The sequence below is a fragment of the Oncorhynchus keta genome, chromosome 14 (assembly GCF_023373465.1).
Source record: "Oncorhynchus keta strain PuntledgeMale-10-30-2019 chromosome 14, Oket_V2, whole genome shotgun sequence".
Classification (NCBI taxonomy): Eukaryota; Metazoa; Chordata; class Actinopteri; order Salmoniformes; family Salmonidae; genus Oncorhynchus; species Oncorhynchus keta.
The window spans coordinates 24797236-24819967 of NC_068434.1; the positions used below are offsets into that span (position 1 = coordinate 24797236).

Consider the following 22732-nt stretch of genomic DNA (forward strand, 5'->3'; position numbering starts at 1 on the left):
ATGTACATTTACATATGTATTTCTGAAGTAGCACTGACTTTTCAGCCCAAAACCATAGACTTTCACATTAATATGAATTGCTTTGTCATGACTCATAAATTGCTACCACTATCCTGGATAGCCTCCAGAGTATTTGAAAATAATGTATTATGTATATATGACCCCCATGGTCATTGAACAACAGCGGGATGGTTCAAAAGAAATGGACAGAACATAGGTAGCGCTTTACTTAATTGCATTTATTGATTTGATGCTATTACAATAAAATATATTTAAAGAAAAGTATGTTTTGATTGTTTCTGTTTGAAAAGCATTCATATTGCTGACAGAGGTAACCAAGTGGACCATCACAGACAGTTTGAGAATGAGATCTTAAACAGACCTCATCACTTCACCAAAACATCCAAGACTGGGACTGCACAGAATTAGGTGAAACTCAACAGAAGCAAAAGCAACATATAGAGAACCAATTAAACAATGAGCATCTTCAACCTTAAGAAATAGAAAAGTATGTGTGGTGAAACATCTGAGCTTGATGTATTCCTCACTGTGGCATTTCTTTTCCTGCTTCACAATATAAATGCACTGTACAAAGAGGTACAGATGACAGTCATTTCAGTTAGGAAAAGGTCAATATATTCAGACAGACAGGCCAGGGTTATCTTAAGGCAGGTGTTCTGATTGTCTCCAAGAAGTTAAAAGAGCCAACCCTGCCATGTCTGTATGCGAGAGACAATTCTAACATGTTGCTTCATGTGTGGTATGTGCTGAAATTACGCAAACGGATATGTGGGTGTTACATGTTAGTCCTGCCATTTCTCAAGTACGATAAGTCTATTTTCTCTTTACACTTGAATCCAACTGGATTTCCCTAGATCTCTTTCAAATTTAGGTTAAAAAGCAACCATTCCATAGATTGCCAATTGCGTGTTTTTCTTCATTCTGCGAGTACAAAATGTCTGGAGCACATCCACAGTGCACGACCCCCTATCCTTGACCTGGCTCTGTAGTCCGGGTGGACAGAAGAAGCTAGAGGACTTATACAGTTAAGCTTACCAAGAACATTCATTTTTAACACATCTACTTAATAAGAGATTGCTTTCTTTGTTGTTCATTTTTCTGTCCACACACGTGGGTGTCTCTTTCTGGGGCCGTCCTCCATTAATCTGCTAATAAGAGACGACTGCAGCCAAAGATGGCTTTCATTCTCTCCCACACATCAGCGCCACATTCAGGGCTCTCTCCCTCCCTCTCTCTTACGCCATCTCTTCCCCCTCCCTCTCTCTCTGTATCACTCTCTTTCTATCACTTTAAGTCAATCTCTCATTGGGGTAACAGACAGTCATTAAACATAATATGAGTATGCAGATTTAATTCTTGAAACATATGTGTAGTTCATATATTAGAATATCAATATCTAATAGAAAAAAACTATATTGAACATAACATATTTTTCACATACCACATTTTTTGGTAAAGTTGGTGACAATGTACAAAGGAACAAGTGCTCAAATAAATGTAGTGCTTCCACTATATTTGAAAGGCTAAGACATGTCTTAATGACATGTTATAGGGCCTCTTTCATCTGAAAGAGGCCTTATAACTCTGATATAACGCTGATATAAGACCTCACTCTGCTGAATTCAACAAAATGTTATATTTACTACATAAAGTATCATAGCATAGCTTTCTTTGTACATTTTATAACTATGTACATTTAAAGGACTGCCAAAACAATGAGTCTATATTCTGTTTACACACACCTTGGACAGAGGGGATACTCATGCATGCACGGACACACACACACAAACACACAACTCATTTTCTCCGAGCTGTAATCATAAATCCCCTCTTTGCTTCCACACCATCGGTCCCACAGACAGTCTGCTGGTGTATAGTGATGGTAGCGTGGTGTTCATATACAGGCCTTCTTGGCATGCAGCATCTCAATGAGCAGGTTGTTGCAGGGCACCTCCCCACTCAGGTGTTTGTAGCGCAGGTAGTCCTCTGCCTGGGTGCTGAGGGCACGCAGCTCTGGCAGATGCAGCACCAGCTGGCTGAATTTGTCCAGATACAGGGGGTAGGTGCACACAGTGTACTCCAGCAGAGCCCCGTTCACCTGCTCCTGAACACTCTCCACAAACACCTGGTTCTCCAACAGCTTCACATCTGGACAGGGACATAATAAAGAGATTTAGAGGGGATTAATTTACTCTGCAGATGTCACATAAATGGGAGAATATTGATATATTTATTTGAAACTGTTCCTCAAATCCCTGTGTTAAGGCTCAGCATTAGTTACTTGTTGAGATCAAGTGTAGGCCTAATCTTTAGCATTGAAATTGCAACAGTTTATTACTAATATTCAATTTCTGGTACATTGGATCTGTACAGCGTGGGTTGGTTGTGGGTTGTGTGTGTGTGTGTGTGTGTGCATATGTGACAATACCTAGACCCTATAAAGGACTTCTATTCAGCATCAGCTGAGTCCTGCCAGAAGAGCCATTCACACAGTAATTAAATATTTTGAATAATCTTTTCAAACCACTTAAGGGCAACTAAATTGCCCTGATAAACCGGACTCATTGATTGAAGGAGAGAGAGCAAGAGAATGAAACAGACAGCGGAGATGGGAAATATTTTCTGCATGTGACGAGTGCTCTCATTATTCTAAAGCCTTTTATTCCCAGCTCGCTGGCGCTAAATAGCAGTCGCTTAAGGGAATCTGGGCAACTCTCGTCAATACACACTCCATATGCAGAAGCTACAGCATGAATGTCAGTCAGATTATTGAATGATAGACCCATCCATTAAGGTTCCATTGAATGCTATTAAAGAATAATGGGTGAGGTTGTCTTCTTTGTTAATGTTGCCTTTTGACAAGGCACTATATTGAATTATGAGTGTACCTGAAAATAAAGGACTGGTTCAGATAACAGTTGGAACCTTCTGGATAAAAAAACATAGATCAATGGCTGTGAGTTTTCCATTTAAAATGCCATTTCTGCCTTTCAAAATAAATGGGACTTGTCAACTAAAACCTATTTCCAACAAAAAGTTTGAAAAAGTTATTTGCTCATTCTTAAGTACTACACATCACTGGGTTATACAAACCACAGCTACGATACAAACAAGTATGAAGTACCTCAAACCTAATGAAATTCAAATCTTTGAAGGACCATAGTAGTTTTCAAAGATGATTATTCCATTCTTGAGCTAATAATGAGCTATACATGACCTGTATGTATGCACGCATGACTGTAAGTCGCTTGGGATAAAAGTGTGTTATATTATATACATATTATAAGACTAATAATCACCGTCTAATGTAGAACAGCATACAGCGTATGTCCATGTGGTCTACTCACTGGGATTGAAGAGGAGGAGGAACTTGAGGCAGGCAACCTCTCTCCTGTCCACCTGCAGGGCTAGTAGCCTCCCAGCCAGCTCCTGTCCTCTCTGGACCAGGCCTGACAGACTCAAGCCCGCCTGTGACCCCACGGATGAGAGATCCATCTGCAACACAACACAAAAGGACAACATGAATTATTATTGTATATACAGGTTTTAAAGGCCAATTCCAGCACTTTTCAACCTCATATACATTTTCTCCAGCACCGAACCAGTGTCTGCATATGTAAAAACACCGCATTTCTACGATCTATGGTTAAAAAGATAAAAAAAGGTCCCAAAAAATGCTTCTCTGTGACAGGTAGCCTAGCGGTAAGAGTGTCAGGCCAATAACCAAAAGGTTGCTGGTTCAAAACCCTGAGCCAACTAAATGAAACATCTGTTTGTGCCCTTGAGCAAGGCACTTAACCCTAATTAGTCTGGATAAGAAACTCTGCTAAATAACTAAAATGTAAATATACATCAAAGGGTAGGCTTAAAAGTAAGAAAAACTGTGATTTTCAAAACAGAGGGAGGGTATTTTCTTACTCCCTACATCACCGTGACTCTCATAGTGTTCAAAAATCACTGTTTTTAATGTCATGGGGTAGAACCTTGTAACTTCATATTTTTTTTCTACAAAAATGTGCAGTTTTCACATATGTAGACACTGTTATTGTGCTGGAGATAATGAAAATGAGGTTGAAAAGTGGTGGTGTTGCAACTTGAATTACAGTACAGTACAGCTTCAGTACAGATTCATAGATGCCATACATTGAGTCTGCAAATGAATGCGATTGGCATTTTATGTAACATATTGGACGTTAAATCCTCAAATTCCACAGTAGCTTCTAGAATGATACAGTGCAACTTTTAAGCTCCTCTTCCTTCTGTTCTCACAAACCTAGTACAGTTTGTAGATAAAAATGGCCAGTTTTCCATTGCAGTCTTTATGAGAAAAAAATAACTTGATTTAAACACGAGGCAAATAAATACCAGCGGCCATCTTTCACCTCTCCTCCCTAAACCCAGGAGTCAGTTACAAGCTGCAGAGACAAGCTGATGGCTGTTTTTTCCTTTTCTGTTCTGCATCTTCCAAACACAAGAACAAGAGCAGGCAGCAGAAAGTGTTCTCAACTCCTTGAATTTTTAAAAACTTTTTGTTGTGTTACAAATTGGGATTAAAATGGATTTCATTGTCTTTTTTTCTCAACGATCTACAAAAAAGAGCTTTGCACACCTGGATTTTACAATATCTGCCCATTATTCTTTTTTAAACTCTTCAAGCTCCATCAAGTTGGTTGTTTATCATTGCTAGACATACATTTTCAAGCCTTGCCATACATTTTCAAGCTGATTTAAATCAAAACTGTAACTATGCCACTCAGGAACATTCAATGTCATCTTGATAAGCAAATCTGATGCATATTTGGCCTTGAGTTTGAGGCTATTGTCCTGCTGAAGGGTGAATTTGTCTCTCAGTGTCTGTAGGAAAGCAGACTGAACCAGGTTCCTAGGTTCCTAGGATTTTGCCTGTGATTGTAGCTGTATTCCATTTATTTTCATCCTAAAAAAAGGCCCTAGTCCTTGCTGATGACGAACTGATCCAAACCATGATGCAGCCACCACCATACTTGAAAATGAATGGTGGTACTCAGTGATGTGTTGTGTTGGATTTGTCCCCTAAAAATTGCTAACAGGTTTTTGAATATTTTCACTCTTTACAGACTTCCTTCTTTTAACTCTGTCATTTAGGTTAGTATTGTTTAGTAACTGAAATGTTGTTGATCCGTCCTCAGTTTTCTCCTATCACAGCCTTTAAAGTCTGTAACTGTTTTAAAGTCACCTCATGCTTTCCTTCCTTTCCGGCAAATGAGTAAGGAAAGACGCCTGTATCTTTGTAATGACTGGGTGTATTGATAGATCATCCAAAGTATAATTGATAACTTCACCATGCTCAAAGTGATATTCAGTGTCTGCTTTTATTTTTGTACCAATCTACCAATAGGTGCCATTCTTTGCAAGACATTGGAAAACCTCCCGGGTCTTTGTAGTTGAATCTGCGCTTGAAATCCACTACTTGACTCAGGGACCTTACAGATAATTGTACGTGTGGGGTACAGAGATGGGGTAATGATTCCAAAATCATGTTAACCACTATTATTGCACATAGATTTCGTCCATGCAACTTATTATGTGACTTGTTATGCACATGTTTATTCTTGAACATATGTAGGCTTTCCATACATAACAAAGGTGTTGAATACTTATTGACTCAAGACATTTCAGCTTTAAATGTTTTATCCATTTATAAATATTTTAACAACAACAAAAATCCACTTTGACATCGTAGGGTATTGTGTGTAAATCAGTGGCACAAAATCTCAATCCATCATAAATTCAGGCTGTAACACATCAGAATGTGGAAAAAGTCAAGGGGTGTGAAAACTTTCTGAAGGCAATACACTGACCATACAAACATAAGGAACACCTTCCTAATATTGAGTTGCACCCCCTTTTGACCTCAGAACACTCTCAATTCGTCGGGGCATCAAATCAGATTAAATTGTATTTGTCACATGCGCTGAATACAACAGGAGTCGACCTTACAGTGAAATGCTTACTTACAGGCCCTTATCCATCAATGAAGTTTCAAGAAAATACCAACAAAAAAAGTAAGAGATAAAAATAACAAATAATTCAAATGCAGCAGTAAATAACAATAGTGGTGGTACAATAAAGGGGGTACAGGTACAGAGTCAACGTGCAGGGTCACTGGTGTCGCGGTAATTGAGGTAATATGTACATGTAGGAAGAGTTATTAAAGTGACTATGCATAGATAATAACAGAGAGTAGCAGCAGCGTAGAAGATGGGATGGGAGGATCCAGTTGCAGAGGGAGGTGTTTATTCCCAGGGTCCTTAGCTTAGTGATGAGCTTTGAGGGTACTATGGTTTTGAACACTGAGCTGTAGTCAATGAATAGCATTCTCACATAGGTGTTCAGTCCAGGTGTGAAAGGGCAGTGTGGAGTGCAATAGAGATTGCATCATCTGTGGATCTGTTGGTTTGGTATCTTGGGCACAGGGACTATGGTGGTCGGCTTGAAACATGTTGGTATTGCAGACTCAGACAGGGAGAGGTTGAAAACGTCAATGAAGAGACTTGCCAGTTAGTCAGCGCATGCTCGGAGTACACGTCCTGGTAATCCGTCTGGTCCTGTGGCCTTGTGCATATTGACCTATTTAAAGGTCTTACTCACATCGGCTGCAGAGAGCGTGGTCACACAGTCATCTGGAACAGCTGATTCTCTCATGCATGTTTCAGTGTTACTTGCCTCGAAGTGAGCATAGAAGTTATTTAGCTCATCTGGTAGGCTTGTGTCACTGGCTGTGCTTCCCTTTGTAGTCTGTACTAGCTTGCAAGCCCTGCCACATCAGGCGAGCGTTGGAGCCGGTGTAGTACGATTCGATCTTAGTCCTGTATTGACGCTTTGCCTGTTTGATGGTTCGTCGGAGGGCATAGCAGGATTTCTTATAAGCTTCCAGGTTAGAGTCCCACTCCTTGATAGTGGCAGCTCTACCCTTTAGGTCAGTGCGAATGTTGCCTGTAATCCATGGCTTCTGGTTGGGGTATGTATGTACAGTCACTATAGGGACGACGTCCTCGATGCACTTATTGATAAAATCAGTGACTGACGTGGTGTACTCCTCAATGCCATCATAAAAATCCCGGAACATATCCAGTCTGTGCTTGCAAAACAGTCCTGTAGCTTAGCATCTGCGTCATCTGACCACTTTTTTATAGAGAGTCAATGGTGCTTCCTGCTTTAATTTTTGCTTGTAAGAAAGAATCAGGAAGATAGAATTATGGCCAGATTTGCCAAATGGAGGGGGAGGGAGAGCTTTGTACGCATCCCTATGTGTGGAGTAAAGGTGGTCTAGAATTTCTTTCCCTCTGGTTGCACATTTAACATGCTGATAGAAATTAGGTAAAACTGATTTAAGTTTCCCTGCATTAAAGTCCCCGGCCACTAGGAGCGGCGCTTCTGGATGAGTGTTTCCTGTTTGCTTATGGCAGTATACAGCTCATTGAGTGCGGTTTTAGTGCCAGCATCGGTCCGTGGTGGTATGTAGACAGCTACAAAAAATACAGATGAAAAGTCTCTAGGTAGATAGCGTGGTCTACGGCTTATCATGGGACACTCTACCTCAGGCGAGCAAAACCTTGAGACTTCCTTAGATATCATGCACCTGCTGTTGTTTACATATATGCATAGGCCCCCGCCCAGAGGCTGCTGTTCTATCCTGCCGATAGAGTGTGTAGCCAGCCAGCTGTATGTTCTTAATGTCGTCATTCAGCCACGACTCTGTGAAACATAAGATATTGCCGTTTTTAATGTCCTGTTGGTAGGATATACGTGCTTTCAGTTCGTCCCATTTATTTTCCAGCGATTGAACGTTAGCTAGCAGGACGGAAGGCAAAGGCAGATTAGGCACTCGTCGCCTGATCCTCACAAGGCACCCTGATCTTTTCCCGCAAAATCTCTGTTTCCTTCTCCGGCAAATGACGGGGATCTGAGCATGGTCGGGTGTCTGAAGTATATCCATCCCATCCGACTCATTGAAGAAAAACTCTTTGTTAATCTGAGGTGAGTATTCACAGTTCTGATGTCCTGAAGCTCTTTTCAGTCATAATAGACAGTAGCAGCAACATTATGTAAAATACAAGTTACGAACAAAGTAAAAAAACAAACAAAATAGCATGGTTGGTTAAAAGCCTATTAGACGGCAGCCATCCCCTCCGGTGCCATCTTCAGATGAACTCTACAAGGTGTTGAAAGCATTCCACAGGGATGCTGGCCCATGTCAACTCCAATGCATCCCACAGTTGTGTCAAGTTGGCTGGATGTCCTTTGGGGGTGGATCATCAATGATACAAACGGAAAACTATTGAGTGTGAAAAACCCAGCAGCGTTGCAGTTCTTGACATACTCAAACCGGTGCACCTGACACTTACTACTATATCCCGTTCAAAGGCACTTAAATCTTCTGTCTTGTACATTCACCCTCTGAATAGCACACCTATACAATTCATGTCTCATTTGTTTCAAGGCTTAAAAATCCTTATTTAACTTGTCTCCTCCCCTTCATGTACACCGGTTGAACTGGATTTAACAAGTGACATCAATAAGGGATCATACAGTAGCTTTTACCTGGATTCACCTGGTCAGTCTTTGCCATGGAAAGAGCAGGTGTTCTTAATGTTTTGTACACTCAGTGTAGTCCCACTTTATATTATGTCACTAAAATAATGTGTGGTAATTCCACTGGTACAGCGTAATAACAGTAATTACTGTGTAGATACACATTACTGCAACAACAAAGTGTGTGTGTGTGTGTGCGTGTGTGCGTGCATGAGTGCGTGCGTGTGTGAGTGTATGTATGTCTGGTATTCATGAATGTATGTTTGTATTAATTTTATGTTGGAACTGCAAGGCTGCTTACCTCCTGCCCAGTAACCAGCAGCAGGCTGCTCTCCTTCCCATGTTGCACTTGTCTGAAGACATGGTCCAGGACCAGCAGCTCAGACCAACAGTTGTGAAGAAGCTTCATCTGGTCCCCCACCTTAAAGTAGAATCAGAAAACAACAGGTCACATCAAAGCTCAAACTCATTCCACACAGCTGGCCAAGCATAGGAATAGTGGAGAACCAATCTAATGTCAAACCCAATGTCAAATAAAACAGCCTACACTGATATTAAAATCTCAAGCAGGCATCAATCTAACATCAACCCCCTTAAAAGCTATCATCCACATGGGATAGCGTGGTCCCACCTGAAACACACATAGCTACATGGACAGATAAATGGGGTGACCATAAAACCAAGAGAGGAAGATGAGGGTCCTTGTGCCATATTTCCAGCATCTGGGGCTGGTGTCAATGTCTCGCGCATCAACACCTTGTATTTACGAGCCACAGAGATGACCTCTCCCACCTCCTCACCGCTCCCTGTCCTCCCTGTCCTCCGTCACCTCCCTTGCCCCCGCCCAACGGGGGGGGTTGATTGGATGCTCCTCAATGCTAGCACATATTACCCTGGGTGCCGAAGGACGACACTGTCAGTAATTCTGCAGCTGGTGACACAGAGTGTTCCTGAAGCCCCCAAATAGCACCAGGACACACATTCATCTGGCATGGGGATGACAGAATTACTACCCCTTCAATGGAACTATATATCTGTCTAGAGGAGGAGTCCAATCTTGCTCCCAGTCAGAGCTACAGGACCAACACACAACATCTTGATTCATCATACAGTACCTCTTCTCAAGGAGGATTCAGCACACAGACACAACATTTCACACACACACACTCACATACACACAGTGAACGTTCAGTGAAGGAACATTCAGTCTTGTCCCCCCTGGCTGGCAGAAACAGGGAAGCATAAACCTGCCTCACTCAGTGCCATTACATAACTGTCAGAATTTGGCTTTGAGACCAATACAGATGTTTTGGAGATCAGACAGACAGGTCTAAAACCATCGAAAAATAAATATATATCTTTCTTTTCATCAACATTTAGTAAAGGGCTGCTATAATGCACCAACCCTGCATGCACGTAATGGTGTTTGATCAAATGCTACAGGTATGTCAATGTCAGATACTGTATGTAAAAACTCAAGTAACGGGCAGCTTCTGACACAAACATACTGGCAATGCCCAAGGTAAATTTAGCAGATGATAGCTCAATTTTTCCTGTGCAAATATGAACAATGAGAGACAAAATACTGGGCCGTGGACAGAGAACTGACATTCCCCTGTTATCGTCTGGATGGAATGTAATTACTCAGAGAGATAGCTCTTTCTGCAGGAGGCTCTCTCTCTCCTGGCAAACATCCACCGCTTTGTGCTCGCCTCGCCTCACACTGTTTCACGTCTACAACCTCACAATTGGTTGCAATTTAGCCAGGATACATCAGAGGTACGTAACATGACTGAAATCCATGCAGTTCAAATTTTACTGTTGGCTTTGCACGATCAACATGCCGGAGGCAACACTAAAGTGGCTCTCCAATTTTCCATAATCATAATCCCATAGCTAGATTATATCACACACGATTACATCAAATAATATATGCTGGCCATTTTCTTATATTGTATTTAAAACAAAACCCCATCACTGTCATTTATGCTATTTTTCAGACTGTTGTTTATCCAGGAGCAGAATCCTCCTCGCCAGTCAGGTCTAACTCCATAGTACTGATGATGCTGCCATAACTACTACTGGCCACAGATCACTGCATCAGATCATTGGTCCTCAGAGGCATATAGGCCCACCGATTATAAAATAACCCAGTTAAAAGAGTAAAGTGAAGAATGGGACCACTGTGTGGGTCCCCATGACACAGTCCTTATATAGATACTATGTTCCTATCTCACCACACAATGGACTCGCTGTCTCACAGATAAGGCTAACAGACAAATAACAATAATGTGACAAAAAGTTGCTTCTAAATACAGTAAATTCAGATGGGTGCTAAATATTTTTTGAATAATACATGTCAAAGAGCAAACAATCTATTAGTAGGTTCCCGTCGCCAGCCATTCTCTGGCCGATGGCAGCATCAATAAAATGAATAGCATAGTGAGCATTGAGCAATATCACTGGTCAGCCTTCATCAACACCAGCATGCACTGTCTCCTTTAGACCCCCTATCTGTAACATGCCCAGAGGCCCATACTACCAATCAGGTTTGAGGAGTTATCGAGGTAATGTTGGTCAACCCTGAGTTCATCTCGGGATAACCGGTACCACGGAAGTGGCTAACCTTTTAACCAGGTACATTTCTATGGCAACGAATCCTCAGAACTAACCTGCAGGTTAACTCAGAGCTTACTCCATGTATCCTGAATGAAGTGGCTGAGCCGCGAGTTGAGGACCAATGAAATCAGATTCCCTCCCTTTCGCAAAGATTGCGTCATCATCCCCTTCATATTTTTTGTTCTTTATTTACAATGTTAATTTTAAAATACCTATCACATTACACATTTAGTAATGACAGAACGCATTTCAAACATCACGCACCGTAAAACGTTTGTAGTTATGACTTAATATCATTATTTTATAGATGGGAGTGGGGGAAATGTTGCTTGTGCACACCAAAGCCGCTATTAATGATAAGTAATCAAATAAAGACGGCCCTTCTAAAAGCCTATTTCACACCATAGCCTGCTGAATATGCTACATAAATTGTATTTCATTTTGATTTCTACACAAATTAAAACGTGGCACTGACTCGCCCATGGATTGTTGCTACAGCACTGTCTCCATGAAGAGTTCTGCATTCGACTAGCCACGTGGCAGATGAGCGATATCCACCATCGTAGAATACAGATGAAGCCTTAGATGGAATGTGAAGCTAACTGAAGCTGGCTAGCTTTAGAAAACCCTGAGTATATCTTGCTTCCTTCGTAGTGTACCCCTCTGGTCAGTCACCACAGTGTCAAACAACAGTATTGATTTCACTCCCCTCTTGGGGCCGGGGAGTAACATATGACTGGAGCCATAACTCATGCTGTACAAGTATGACACAACTCAATTACACCCTTCAGTTGACAAAGAGACTCAATGTATAAGACCTATCTGACATGGACAGTGATGCATCCCAAATCATTACCCAGAGGGAGATACACTGGGTTATGATGTCACCTCTTTAACTGCTGCTCTATTTGAGGGCCCCCAACAGAAACAAGGAGGGACAGAAACAATGATAATTATCTGTCATAGTAAATCTAACATTTTTACACAGGCCTTTGTTCTTTACTGCCATAATGTGTGTGTGTGTGTGTGTGTGTGTGGGTGCAGGGTTTCAGAAATAGGATCAAGAAACATTAAGATATCAAAGCTAAAATTGTTTATCTTCAATATTCTTGATATCACTTATGAATGAAGTGGAATAATACGATCATCACAATGATAAGATATGATACTGTGATCATTATTCTAAGAATAATTTCTAAATGTGCATGTCTCTCCTATCATTTCTGTGTGGACAGGGTCTGGGATGCTTACCTTGAGCTCCTTGAAGAAGATGCAGCTCCTGGCCCACTCCACTATGGAGAACAGAGTCTGGTCGGCCATGCGACACATGAGGCTGAAGGTGCTGAGCCTGTCCTGCCGGCCCCGGCCACTCTGCTCCTGCTGCAGGAAGGCCATGATCTTACTCTGCACCTGCATCTCATCTGGGTCGCAGCGCAACAGCTCTAGCACCAGGGGGGAGAGGGGGGGAGGCTGTGGGGAGCCTCCGGAGGGGTACACATCCGGAAAGGGGTACCCCACCAGAGACTCTGGGGAGCTTGTGTGGTGGTCAGAGTACTCAGACTTGATGGCCCTGCTGGGGAATGCTGTGCACAGGTACTGGGTAGGCAAGGGTCCATGGGGCTGCATGGCCACCCCCAGGGAGGAGGGTCCGTAGAGGCTGGCCTCATAGTCTGTGGGGGTGATGGAGGCTGGGATGGAGGGCATAAGGCCTTTGGGGACGGATGGGAGGCTGTGCAGGGTGCCAGTGAAGCCATAGTTAGTCTGTACAGGGGAGAGCTGTGGAGGAGCAGACTCCAGCTTGAAGCCCGTGGAACGGATCAAAGCCTTCTTCTGCTGCTTCATGGCTCTGTCCCGCTTGTACATGGGGCCAAACTTATTTCTACCCCCACGCATGCGGTCTGCACGCACAGCTGTCACAGAAAGAGACAAGGAGTGGGGAAACAGAACTATGTCAACAACAGTGGGTCGTTATATGGAAATTGTTACTATGCTACTATAGCGAGAAGGATATCATGGTAAAATGCTCCTGGTCAAAAATTATTATTTATTATTATTTTATTATTCAAATATATATCATTGCAAATACAGCACAGGAAAAGTGCACAGGAAAATAGCCTAATTTAGTCAGGAATATGTGTTTGGCAGTTTCCTGAACCAAGTTTTGGGAAAAGCAATGTAAAAACAACCACACGGGTATCATACTACTTTATTCTATTACACAATTCTCTTTTTGACATTTTACTGTACACAACATGTGCTATTGCCTTTGCAATTACACAATGGTACCGTGTTGATGTAAATATTAAGTATCCTTTTAAAACCACAGCGAGAAGCCCAGAGTCGTATTAGCAAATCAAGAATGTGTAATTTCTCCGCGGAAACAGGTGCTTAATTTTCGCATCACAGCCTGGGTGGGAATCACTGGTGTACTCCGCGCTCTGGACACATCATGTTTTTGCGTCCCATAAAACCACGGACGCTAAACTTCTCTACTCTGTATATTGTCTGTCCCTAATTCAAAACAAAGCTACCACTACAACTTTTGCGAAAATATTGAACAATTCAGAAGCAACTGATACTAAGACATTAGGCTATTGCATCCCCTGAGGCCTACAGGCCATATGCTGGACATATTTCGGGCATATAGCAAATTATAACAAATGCATATAGATTCAATCATATTCAAATGAAAAAAAATATGCCAAAACATTAAAGGCTTCTTTTTTTCTGGGCAATAAGGTTGAAATCCACTCAATGATAATGTCAAATGAAGGGGTGAGATGAAGAGAACCATACCTTCTAATCTCATGCCAACATCAAGGCATTTCTGGAATCGGCAGCAGGGACATCTCTTCCGCTGGGTTTTGTCTATTTTACACTCCTGGTTTTCTGCACAAGTATACCTCTTCTTGTTTTGGACTGTCCTCTTGAAGAAACCCTGGAGAAAACATCTATCCTACATTAGTTTGATGAGCCACAATACCCACAAAGGAAAGGACATTGAAAATGAGTAATTCCAAATGAAAATACCTTACAACTTTCACATGTAAGGAGTCCATAGTGGTATCCTGAGACCTTATCTCCACAAACAGGACACAATTCTTCCAAATCTTCATCATAGTTGTAGTCCATTACGCCTACCATCAATGGGACGCCTGGTTCGCAAATAAAAGCACGGGTCAAGAAAAACGAATGAAGCAGGGATGTAACGAATAAATTAATTCAAATAAATGTACAGTTTCTTAATCAAATTCATTTACGGCCCTTGACAAATTTGAAAATGCAGTACGAAATTGTAGGATTCTGTGCAGCTGTGAAATAATATCTGCTTTAAATCAAACTTCCAAAAGGCTTAAAACATAATATATATATATATATAGTTTCGCTAATAATAATCTTCATGTGGGTTAATATATATATTGCGAAAAATAGAAAAATAAATGTATTTCCACAATAAATATGTTAGATTGATGATACGGTGAGAGCTGATTGACAATAGTTTCAGTCTATTTCACAAAAATAAGACCGACGATTCCATAATGCATGGAAGCAAACAAAAACACATTGATATTTACGATTTATTAAAATCCAATGTAAAACCTTAAAAAAAGATATGATAAGATTGGCAAATGTTTAAACGGATTCGACCAAATTTAACGTGTATTGATTGGTTGATTACCTTTATCGCCCCCTTCTTCCAAGTGGTTATTCCTATTAATCAAGAAATGCCTCAGACTAGGATAGAATAACGCGTTTTATAATCCACACCTACAACACGGCCGACGCGCGCTTCGACACGAGCACATGTCCTTTACTCAGGGCTCTCTCACCTTCTACTGGGAGGTTGGCCAAAGAGCGGTGGATGCGACCACCTATCTTGAGAAAACAACCTATGTGTGGTACAGTACACCCTTTCTTGCAACATAATAAACGGAGATGTCCCATTTTAAGGAGAATGTCTTTAACCAAAACAGTGTCAAATAGGAACGGTGGATGATCGAAAGTGATAATAGCCTATCCATTATTATGATTATTGATACTGTTATGATTATTATTATTATTGTTATTGTCGTTGTCGTTGTTATTATTATTACTGCTATTATAGCATAGTTAGGCTATAACGATTGTTATTACATTTTTGTTATTATTCATGTTGTTTGTTGTTATCGATATTATCATAATCATCAGTCGTTTTGTTATCGTAATTAAGATCCAGAGTTAGTTTTAATTCTGTGACTAAGTTATGACTTTAGGCCATATGTATGTGAACAGCAATAACAAACAAGAAATTAGTAGACCTATGGTTTACGAATCAACGGTCCTTTGGCGTAATTATTTCACATTTATTCCTTGCTCTTTTTTATAATAATTTTTCATGAATCAATAGACTCGATCTATAATAGGAAACGCAGACCCAATGCATGAGTTAATTATATTCCAAGGCCGTTTAAACAATAGCCTACATTTCGACAAGGGGTGTTAGGCTAACTAGCTTTTATAATTATTTTTGACAAAATAGGAAGATAATATCCAATAAGTAGGCTTAATTGTTTTGTTTTTCTATAGGCTATTTTGTAGAATTCATTTCGATTCACTACTTCACATTGGACTATATTTGCTGTTTTGGCAATTACTTTAGATGCAAACGGCTTAAAAAAATATATCTCCATCTATTAGCCTAGGCTACTCTATACCTCAAGGTCAGACATCAAGGGGAAGCATTGAATTTAGTACCATTTTCATTTCAAATGCAGAATAAAACTGTCTTTTTTTCTTATTATTTCCCTTTTTCTTATTATTTTCTTTATTCTCCCCCCCAAAAAGTTTGCAAGGAGAAATAGTTTGGAACCTATTGAATAGCTATTCCTTGAATAGACTGCTGAATATGCCAGGTTCATATAATATAATAATAATAATAATATATGCCATTTAGCAGACGCTTTTATCCAAAGCGACTTACAGTCATGTGTGCATACATTCTACGTATGGGTGGTCCCGGGAATCGAACCCACTACCCTGGCGTTACAAGCGCCATGCTCTACCAACTGAGCTACAGAAGGACCAATATTTGTCTTGCAATATGGTTAATGTCTTGCAATATGGTTAAATGCTTCGACATAAACAAATGAAGTACAGACTGAATATCTTTATTTAAATGTTGATCTATCTGCTTACTAAATTATTTTAAATAGCCTATTCTATATGAACGTGCAACAACAAAATAGAGGCATATTACAAAATTAAAGATTGCATAAGCTTACAGTATCTGTGGGTTTACAAATATCAAATAACTAAAAGTTCATGTAGGCATATCCGAAGCTTCAGACAATTGTACACATTCCGCTAGCGTATTTGTTTACTTACCTTGTACCTTTTCTCCCAACATGATATTACCTATGAGGCAGGCTAGACGTCGACGACAATAAAACCTATTAAAGAAGATGCTGCAAAACTTTGACCACTTTGTATGTCATATACAATCCGAATCTGCAATACAAATTCGCAGCCTAATAAACAAATAATTCAGGATAATGGTGATCTCCACGAATAACTGCAGTCATTTCCAGCGTTCTCTTTGCTTTTCTTTCTTTATCAAATAGCAAAAAAGTTACTAAAGTTCTTATTGGTTATCGTCATGTGACGAGCACGGAAATGATGCGCCCTTTTTCCCATCCAAGCATGCAGATAATAACTGAGATGCACATATACATGAGTAGACAGACACACAGTGTATCGGATGCGTCTGTTATGCCAAATTTATTCGTTTATTTGATTTCAAACATTTATATTATTCATCACTGATAGGCCTCTTATGCCTCTTATGCTTTCAGGCCTCTTATGCTTTCAGTATATTGTAAGACACAATGCATTTGGAAGAAATGTATGTAAAACAATCAGAAAACATTTACTTTTGATTTACATGTCATATATATTTCATGCATGACATTTCAGACATTTTTCTGAGAGATTATTCCAGTATCAGTACCTGAGAGGTTGTACCTGCATGGTCCCTGCAGGAATGAGCTCTATGAGAAAAATGTCAGTTAAAAACGTCTGTTGTCACAAGGACTCTCTATCCGTATGATATATCTGTCCTTAACCACTGTGTATGCCAGTTCAATAAACTCATGTGATTATTCATGGAAACTGGCATACTGTGGCTATGAGATGAGAGGTCTTCAGTTGTATAAAATGTGTATTCAATATGCAGTACCAGTGAAAAGTTTGGACACACCTACTCATTCAATGGGTTTTCTGTATTCTTACTATTTTCTATTTTCTATGAAATAACACATAAGGAAATATGTAGTAACCAAAGAAGTGTTAAACAAATTAAAACATATTTTATATTTGAGATTTTTCAATGTAGCCACCCTTTGCCTTGATGACAGCTTTGCACACTCTTGGCATTCTCTCAACCAGCTTCATGAGGTAGTCACCTGGAATGCATTTCAATTAACAGGTGTGCCTTGTTAAAAGTTAATTTGTGGAATTTCTTTCCTTAATGTGTTTAATTAAGCCAATTGGTTGTGTTGTGACAAGGTAGGGGTGGCATACAGAAGATAGCCCTATTTGGTAAATGACCAAGTCCATATTATGGCAAGAACAGCTCAAATAAGCAAAGAGAAACGACAGTCCATCATTACTTTAAGTCATAAAGGTAAATCAATCCAGAAAAGTTTCTTCAAGTGCAGTCACAAAAACCATCAAGCACTATGATAAAACTGGCTCTCATGAGGACCACTACAGGAAAAGAAGACCCAGAGTTACCTCTGCTGCAGAGGATAATAATGGCACAGGGCTGGATGAAATGCCAGGCTGACTTCTTGTCCCAGTCCGGCCCTGCCACCCATTGTTTATGGTCATACAGTTCGAGGACAGGATCAATGCAGGAGTTTCCACTATTACATTTCTGTTACATTATTCACATACGGTTCACGGTTGCAAAGACGTAATGAAAATAACTCAAATTGGTCATTATTATATCAGCAGCATTATAACAGAAACTCAGTAACTATAATAGGGAAATTAGCTCTTTGGGACTAAGGCTAAGGAGACATCTATCCATCACTCTATGTTGTATGTATCATAAAGTGCACTGTCCCCATTGCAGTGAAGGATCTTAGTATGGAACAGTGACCCTTCAAGGTCTCTGATTAGGCACAAAAAGGTCCTTGAATAGGTTCTCTACACATCCATTTATTATATCCAAGAGGCAGAAAACAAACATTGAGCCCACTGTCAGGACGGGGTGATGAGGAGGAGGAGGGCCCGCAGTTGCAGACATCAGGCCTCTTGTCAATGAATCACAGAAATATGGCCTATCTAATGTTTTTCTCCAGGACTCTTTTGTTTTGCAAGTGTGCTGTGGCTACAGGTCAATGGTGCCCCAGCATCAGAAGTCCTCTGTCTCTGTCTCTGAGATATATTAGTATAATAAGTAAAGAGCAAGATTGGGACAGGGATATTGTTTTGACTTCATCGTTTATATTTTACTCATTGTACCCTCTGCAGCGATTTTCTGCCAAAACAGTAGAATCTCTGCAATAAAAAATGATAGGAAAACAATTGCTTTATAGGTGAAAGTGCATTCATGTTAATCTGATTTACATGTCATTTAAAAAAAATGAAGAGTAAATATGTCACAAAAAAGTTGAAGTATTATATTTTTAGAACATTTAATTGAATACATTTTGATATTATTATGCTACAGAAAAGATGTGCTGTCTGATGGTTCAGACATGGATGGAAATACAATAGGACAGACTGACTGGGTGTAAAGGCCTTTAGAAACTATTCACACCATTTTTCCACATTTTGTTGTGTTACAGCCTGAATTTAAAATGTATTAGATGAATATTTTTTTGTCACTGGACTACACACAATACCCCATAATATCAAAGTGGAATGATCTTTTCCTAAATATTTACAAATTAATAAAAAATGAAAAGATTAAATGTCTTGAGTCAATAAGTATTCAACCCCTTTTGTTATGCAAGCCTAAATAAGTTCTGGAGTAAAAATTTGCTTAACAAGTCATATAATAAGTTGCATGGACCCACTCTGTGTGCAATAATGGTGTTTAACATGATTTTTGAATGACTACTTCATTTCTGTACCCCACATATACAAGGGTCAATTGTGTACCCCACACATACCCCACACATACAATTATCTGTAAAGTACCTCAGTCGAGCAGTGAGCCTGCAGTGAGAAGTTGGTAGATGGGTAAAAATGTCAAAAGCAGACATATCCCTTTGAGCATGGTGAAGTTATTAATTACACTTTGGATGGTGTATCAATACACCCAGTCAATACAAAGATACAGGGGTCCTTCCTTACTCAGTTGCCGGAGAGGAAGGTAACCGCTCAGGGATTTCACCATGAGGCCAATGGTGACTTTAAACAGTTACAGTGTGTAATTGCTGTGATTGGAGAAAACTGAGGATGAGTCAAAAACATTGTAGTTACTTCACTAATTACTTCAATACTAAGCTAATTGACAGAGTGAAAAGAAGGAAGCTTGTACCGAATACAACTATTCCAAAACTTGCATACTGTTTGCAACAAGGCACTAAAGTATTACTGCAAAAAAATGTGGCAAAGCAATACACTTTTTGCCCTTAATACAATGTGTTGTGTTTTGGGCAAACACAATACATCACTGAGTACCACTCTGCATATTTTCAAGCATAGTGGTGGCTGAATCATATGCATATTTTTTTTTAACCTTTATTTAACTAGACAAGTCAGTTAAGAACAAAAACTTATTTTCAATAACAGCCTAGGAACGGTGGGTTAACTGCCTTGTTCAGTGGCAGAACGACAGATTTGTACCTCGTCAGCTCAGGGATTTGATCTTGCAACCTTTACAGTTACTAGTCCAATGCTCTAACCACTAGGCTACGCTGTCACCACTTGTAATCGTTAAGGACCGGGGAGTTTTTCAGATAAAAAAGAAACAGAATGGAGCTAAGCACAAGCAAATTCCTAGAAGAAATCCTGCTTCAGTCTGCTTTCCACCAGACACTGGGAGACAAATTCACCTTTCAGCAAGACAATAACCTAAAACACAAGGCCAAATCTACACGGGAGTTGCTTACCAATAAGACAGTGAATGTTCTTGAGTGGCCGAGTTACAGTTTTTACTTAAATCTACTTGAACATCTATGGCCAGACCTGAAAATGGTTGTCTAGAAATGATCAACAATTAATTTGACAGAGCTTGAAGATGTTTTTAAGAAAAATTGGCAAATGTTGCACAATCCAGGTGCGGAAAGCTCTTAGAGACTTAACCAGAAAGACTCACAGCTGTAATCACTGCCAAAGGTGTTTCTACAAACTATTGGCTCAGACATGTGAATACTCATGTAAATAAGATATATGTAAATAAGATGTTTTTATTTTGTTATTATGGGGTATTGTGTGTAGATGGGTGAAGAAGAAGAAAATATTTAATACATTTTGAATTCAGCTTGTAACACAACCAAATGTGGATAAGTCAATGGGTTTGACTACTTTCTGGAGGTACTGTAACATGTAGAACATCAGCCCACGTATAACCATCTCAACCCATGGTGTAGCAACCTTTACAAGTTATTGATGGATCAATTTTGCCTCAATGAGAAACTATTGGAAAATGACAGAAGAAAGTGTAAGGAGACTGCTTTCTCGGAAGAAAGTGGAGACCGCATTCGAAGAGGAACATATATGGAGCGACTACATTTTGTACTTGACTAAAACAAATGACAATGCAAGCTTTAACAGTATAGGAGAACCTCAGGCTTAATACATATGTCAATGTATTCCATCTATCCTTGGGGTAAGGGTACTACACAAACTTAACAAAACACTTAAAGAAGGAAAATAGATGGTTTAACTACAATAGCATCTTAAAAGAAAGCAAGCGTGCAAGGCTTTCCCCAAGTGTCTTGTCACAAGGTCAAACCATACACAGTTTTCTAAGAGCTAGAATTACTTTGGAAGACAAATAATTATATATCAGTATTAATTCCATTTAGAATAGACCATGGGATTGGTTGAAATGTGATGGATCGGATGAATATGTGTTTCTGAATTATGCCCTCTGCTGGTCTACTCTATGCTTTGTATTTTGATGCATAAAGACTACCAAGGACTACAAACCATACAATCTTTCTGTAGTGGTTGAAGCACGTACAGCAGGCCTAAAGTGTGCATAAGGGATTGTAATAGTTACTTATTATTATAATAAGGCAGTAAGTAAGTAGTAATGATAAGGTAGTAGAAATAGGCTAATTGTGAGAAACCAATAAAACAATGCAGCGCTTTCAGTATTTGTAAAATGCTTAGCCTCATTTATACTCAAAGCTGGGAGATGTAGGCCTACAGCATAGATGGAGGAGCACCAAGCCTTGACTTATAACTGAAATCTAACAGATTTATTCCCGTTAGTGCGCCTTTGAGAAGTCAGCTTTGTGCTCAACAACAATAGAAAAATGGTTATCATCAATTGCAACCTTGCACACAATTAAATATATCCCAATTTTTCGTTGTTGTATGATAATACATTATAACAGTCAGAGTAATTTCACGCAGTAGAAACTTGGTGTGCATCAATAGGCCCTAAATATATATAGTACATTGTCACATCTCTATTCAAAATGTTATTCTTCTGTCACTTTAGTCCAGAAATTCTTTGTCCTTCACATTTGAACATGCCGCAAATCTTTTGATGTTTAAAATAACAGTTCTTTGGCAAAACATTCAGTATTGGAGAGACAGGAGCTACTCAGTTGCACAGAACAGTGTATGGAGGTCTGTGGTGGGCCTGTCAATATGGACTCCACTCTCTGGACACTTTAGGGCGGCGGGTGGTTAGTGACGTTGGTCAGTAACCAAAACATTGCTACTTTGAATCCCTGAGCCGACAAGGGGAAAAATCTGCCCATTGTGCTCTTGAGCAAAATACTTAACCCTACATTTTCCAGTGTCACCGTTGATAATGGTAGACACTGGCCGTGACAAATAACCTTGCATCATAAATAACTACTCATTCCAAGGGTGTTTCAGAGAGAGTGGGATATGCAAAACATTTATTTCCAATTAATGCAATTGTATTAGGACAAGCATAAGCACCCACCTAATTATTATTTTATTATAATAGGTACAGTAAAAATATTACTGTTACTTCCTGACAAACCTCGTGGAGCTGTCCTTGACCAAATCTCTCCTCTTACAATTTGGAGAATGATCTAAAAGTCCTCATTCCCTTATGCCTCCAAAGTATTATAGACACAACTTTAAACAAATTCTCATTTGTTTTCCCTCAATTTCATTTCCTGGCCCTGAGAATCATGGTTACAGTGCCTTGTGAAAGTGTTCACCCCCCTTGGCATTTTTCCTATGTTGTTGCCTTATAACCTGGAATTAAAATGTATTTTTTGGGGGGGGTTGTATCATTTGATTTACACAACATGCCTACCACTTTGAAGATGTAAAATATTTTATATTGTGAAGCAAACAAGAAATAAGACAA

General features: G+C 39.8%; 1 protein-coding gene across 2 annotated transcripts; it reads right to left on the reverse strand.

Annotated features, from left to right (window-relative positions):
* Positions 1-218: 218 nt before the first annotated feature.
* Positions 219-16787, reverse strand: LOC118393044 (steroidogenic factor 1-like). Of its 2 annotated transcripts, none has more exons than XM_035785246.1 (7): positions 16579-16787; positions 14245-14369; positions 14011-14152; positions 12466-13124; positions 8897-9016; positions 3369-3516; positions 219-2169 (listed from the first exon to the last, which is right to left on the reverse strand). In XM_035785246.1, the coding sequence occupies exons 1-7, from the start codon at positions 16598-16600 to the stop codon at positions 1916-1918; spliced, it is 1470 nt and encodes a 489-aa protein (XP_035641139.1). In that variant the 5' UTR covers positions 16601-16787; the 3' UTR covers positions 219-1915. The 2 variants fall into 2 exon arrangements, with proteins under 2 accessions (XP_035641139.1, XP_052317347.1); XM_052461387.1 differs by having other exon boundaries at positions 2025-2169; positions 3321-3516.
* Positions 16788-22732: the final 5945 nt, after the last annotated feature.

Excerpts from the sequence above, each read along its gene's own strand:
- LOC118393044 (XM_035785246.1), bottom strand. The coding sequence starts at position 16,600 with ATGTTGGGAGAAAAGGTACAAG. Across the intron at positions 14,153-14,244 it reads TTACATGTGAAAGTTGTAAG|GGTTTCTTCAAGAGGACAGT; the intron begins GTATTTTCATTT and ends TGTTTTCTCCAG. Across the intron at positions 9,017-12,465 it reads TCTTCTTCAAGGAGCTCAAG|GTGGGGGACCAGATGAAGCT; the intron begins GTAAGCATCCCA and ends TTCTACTTTAAG.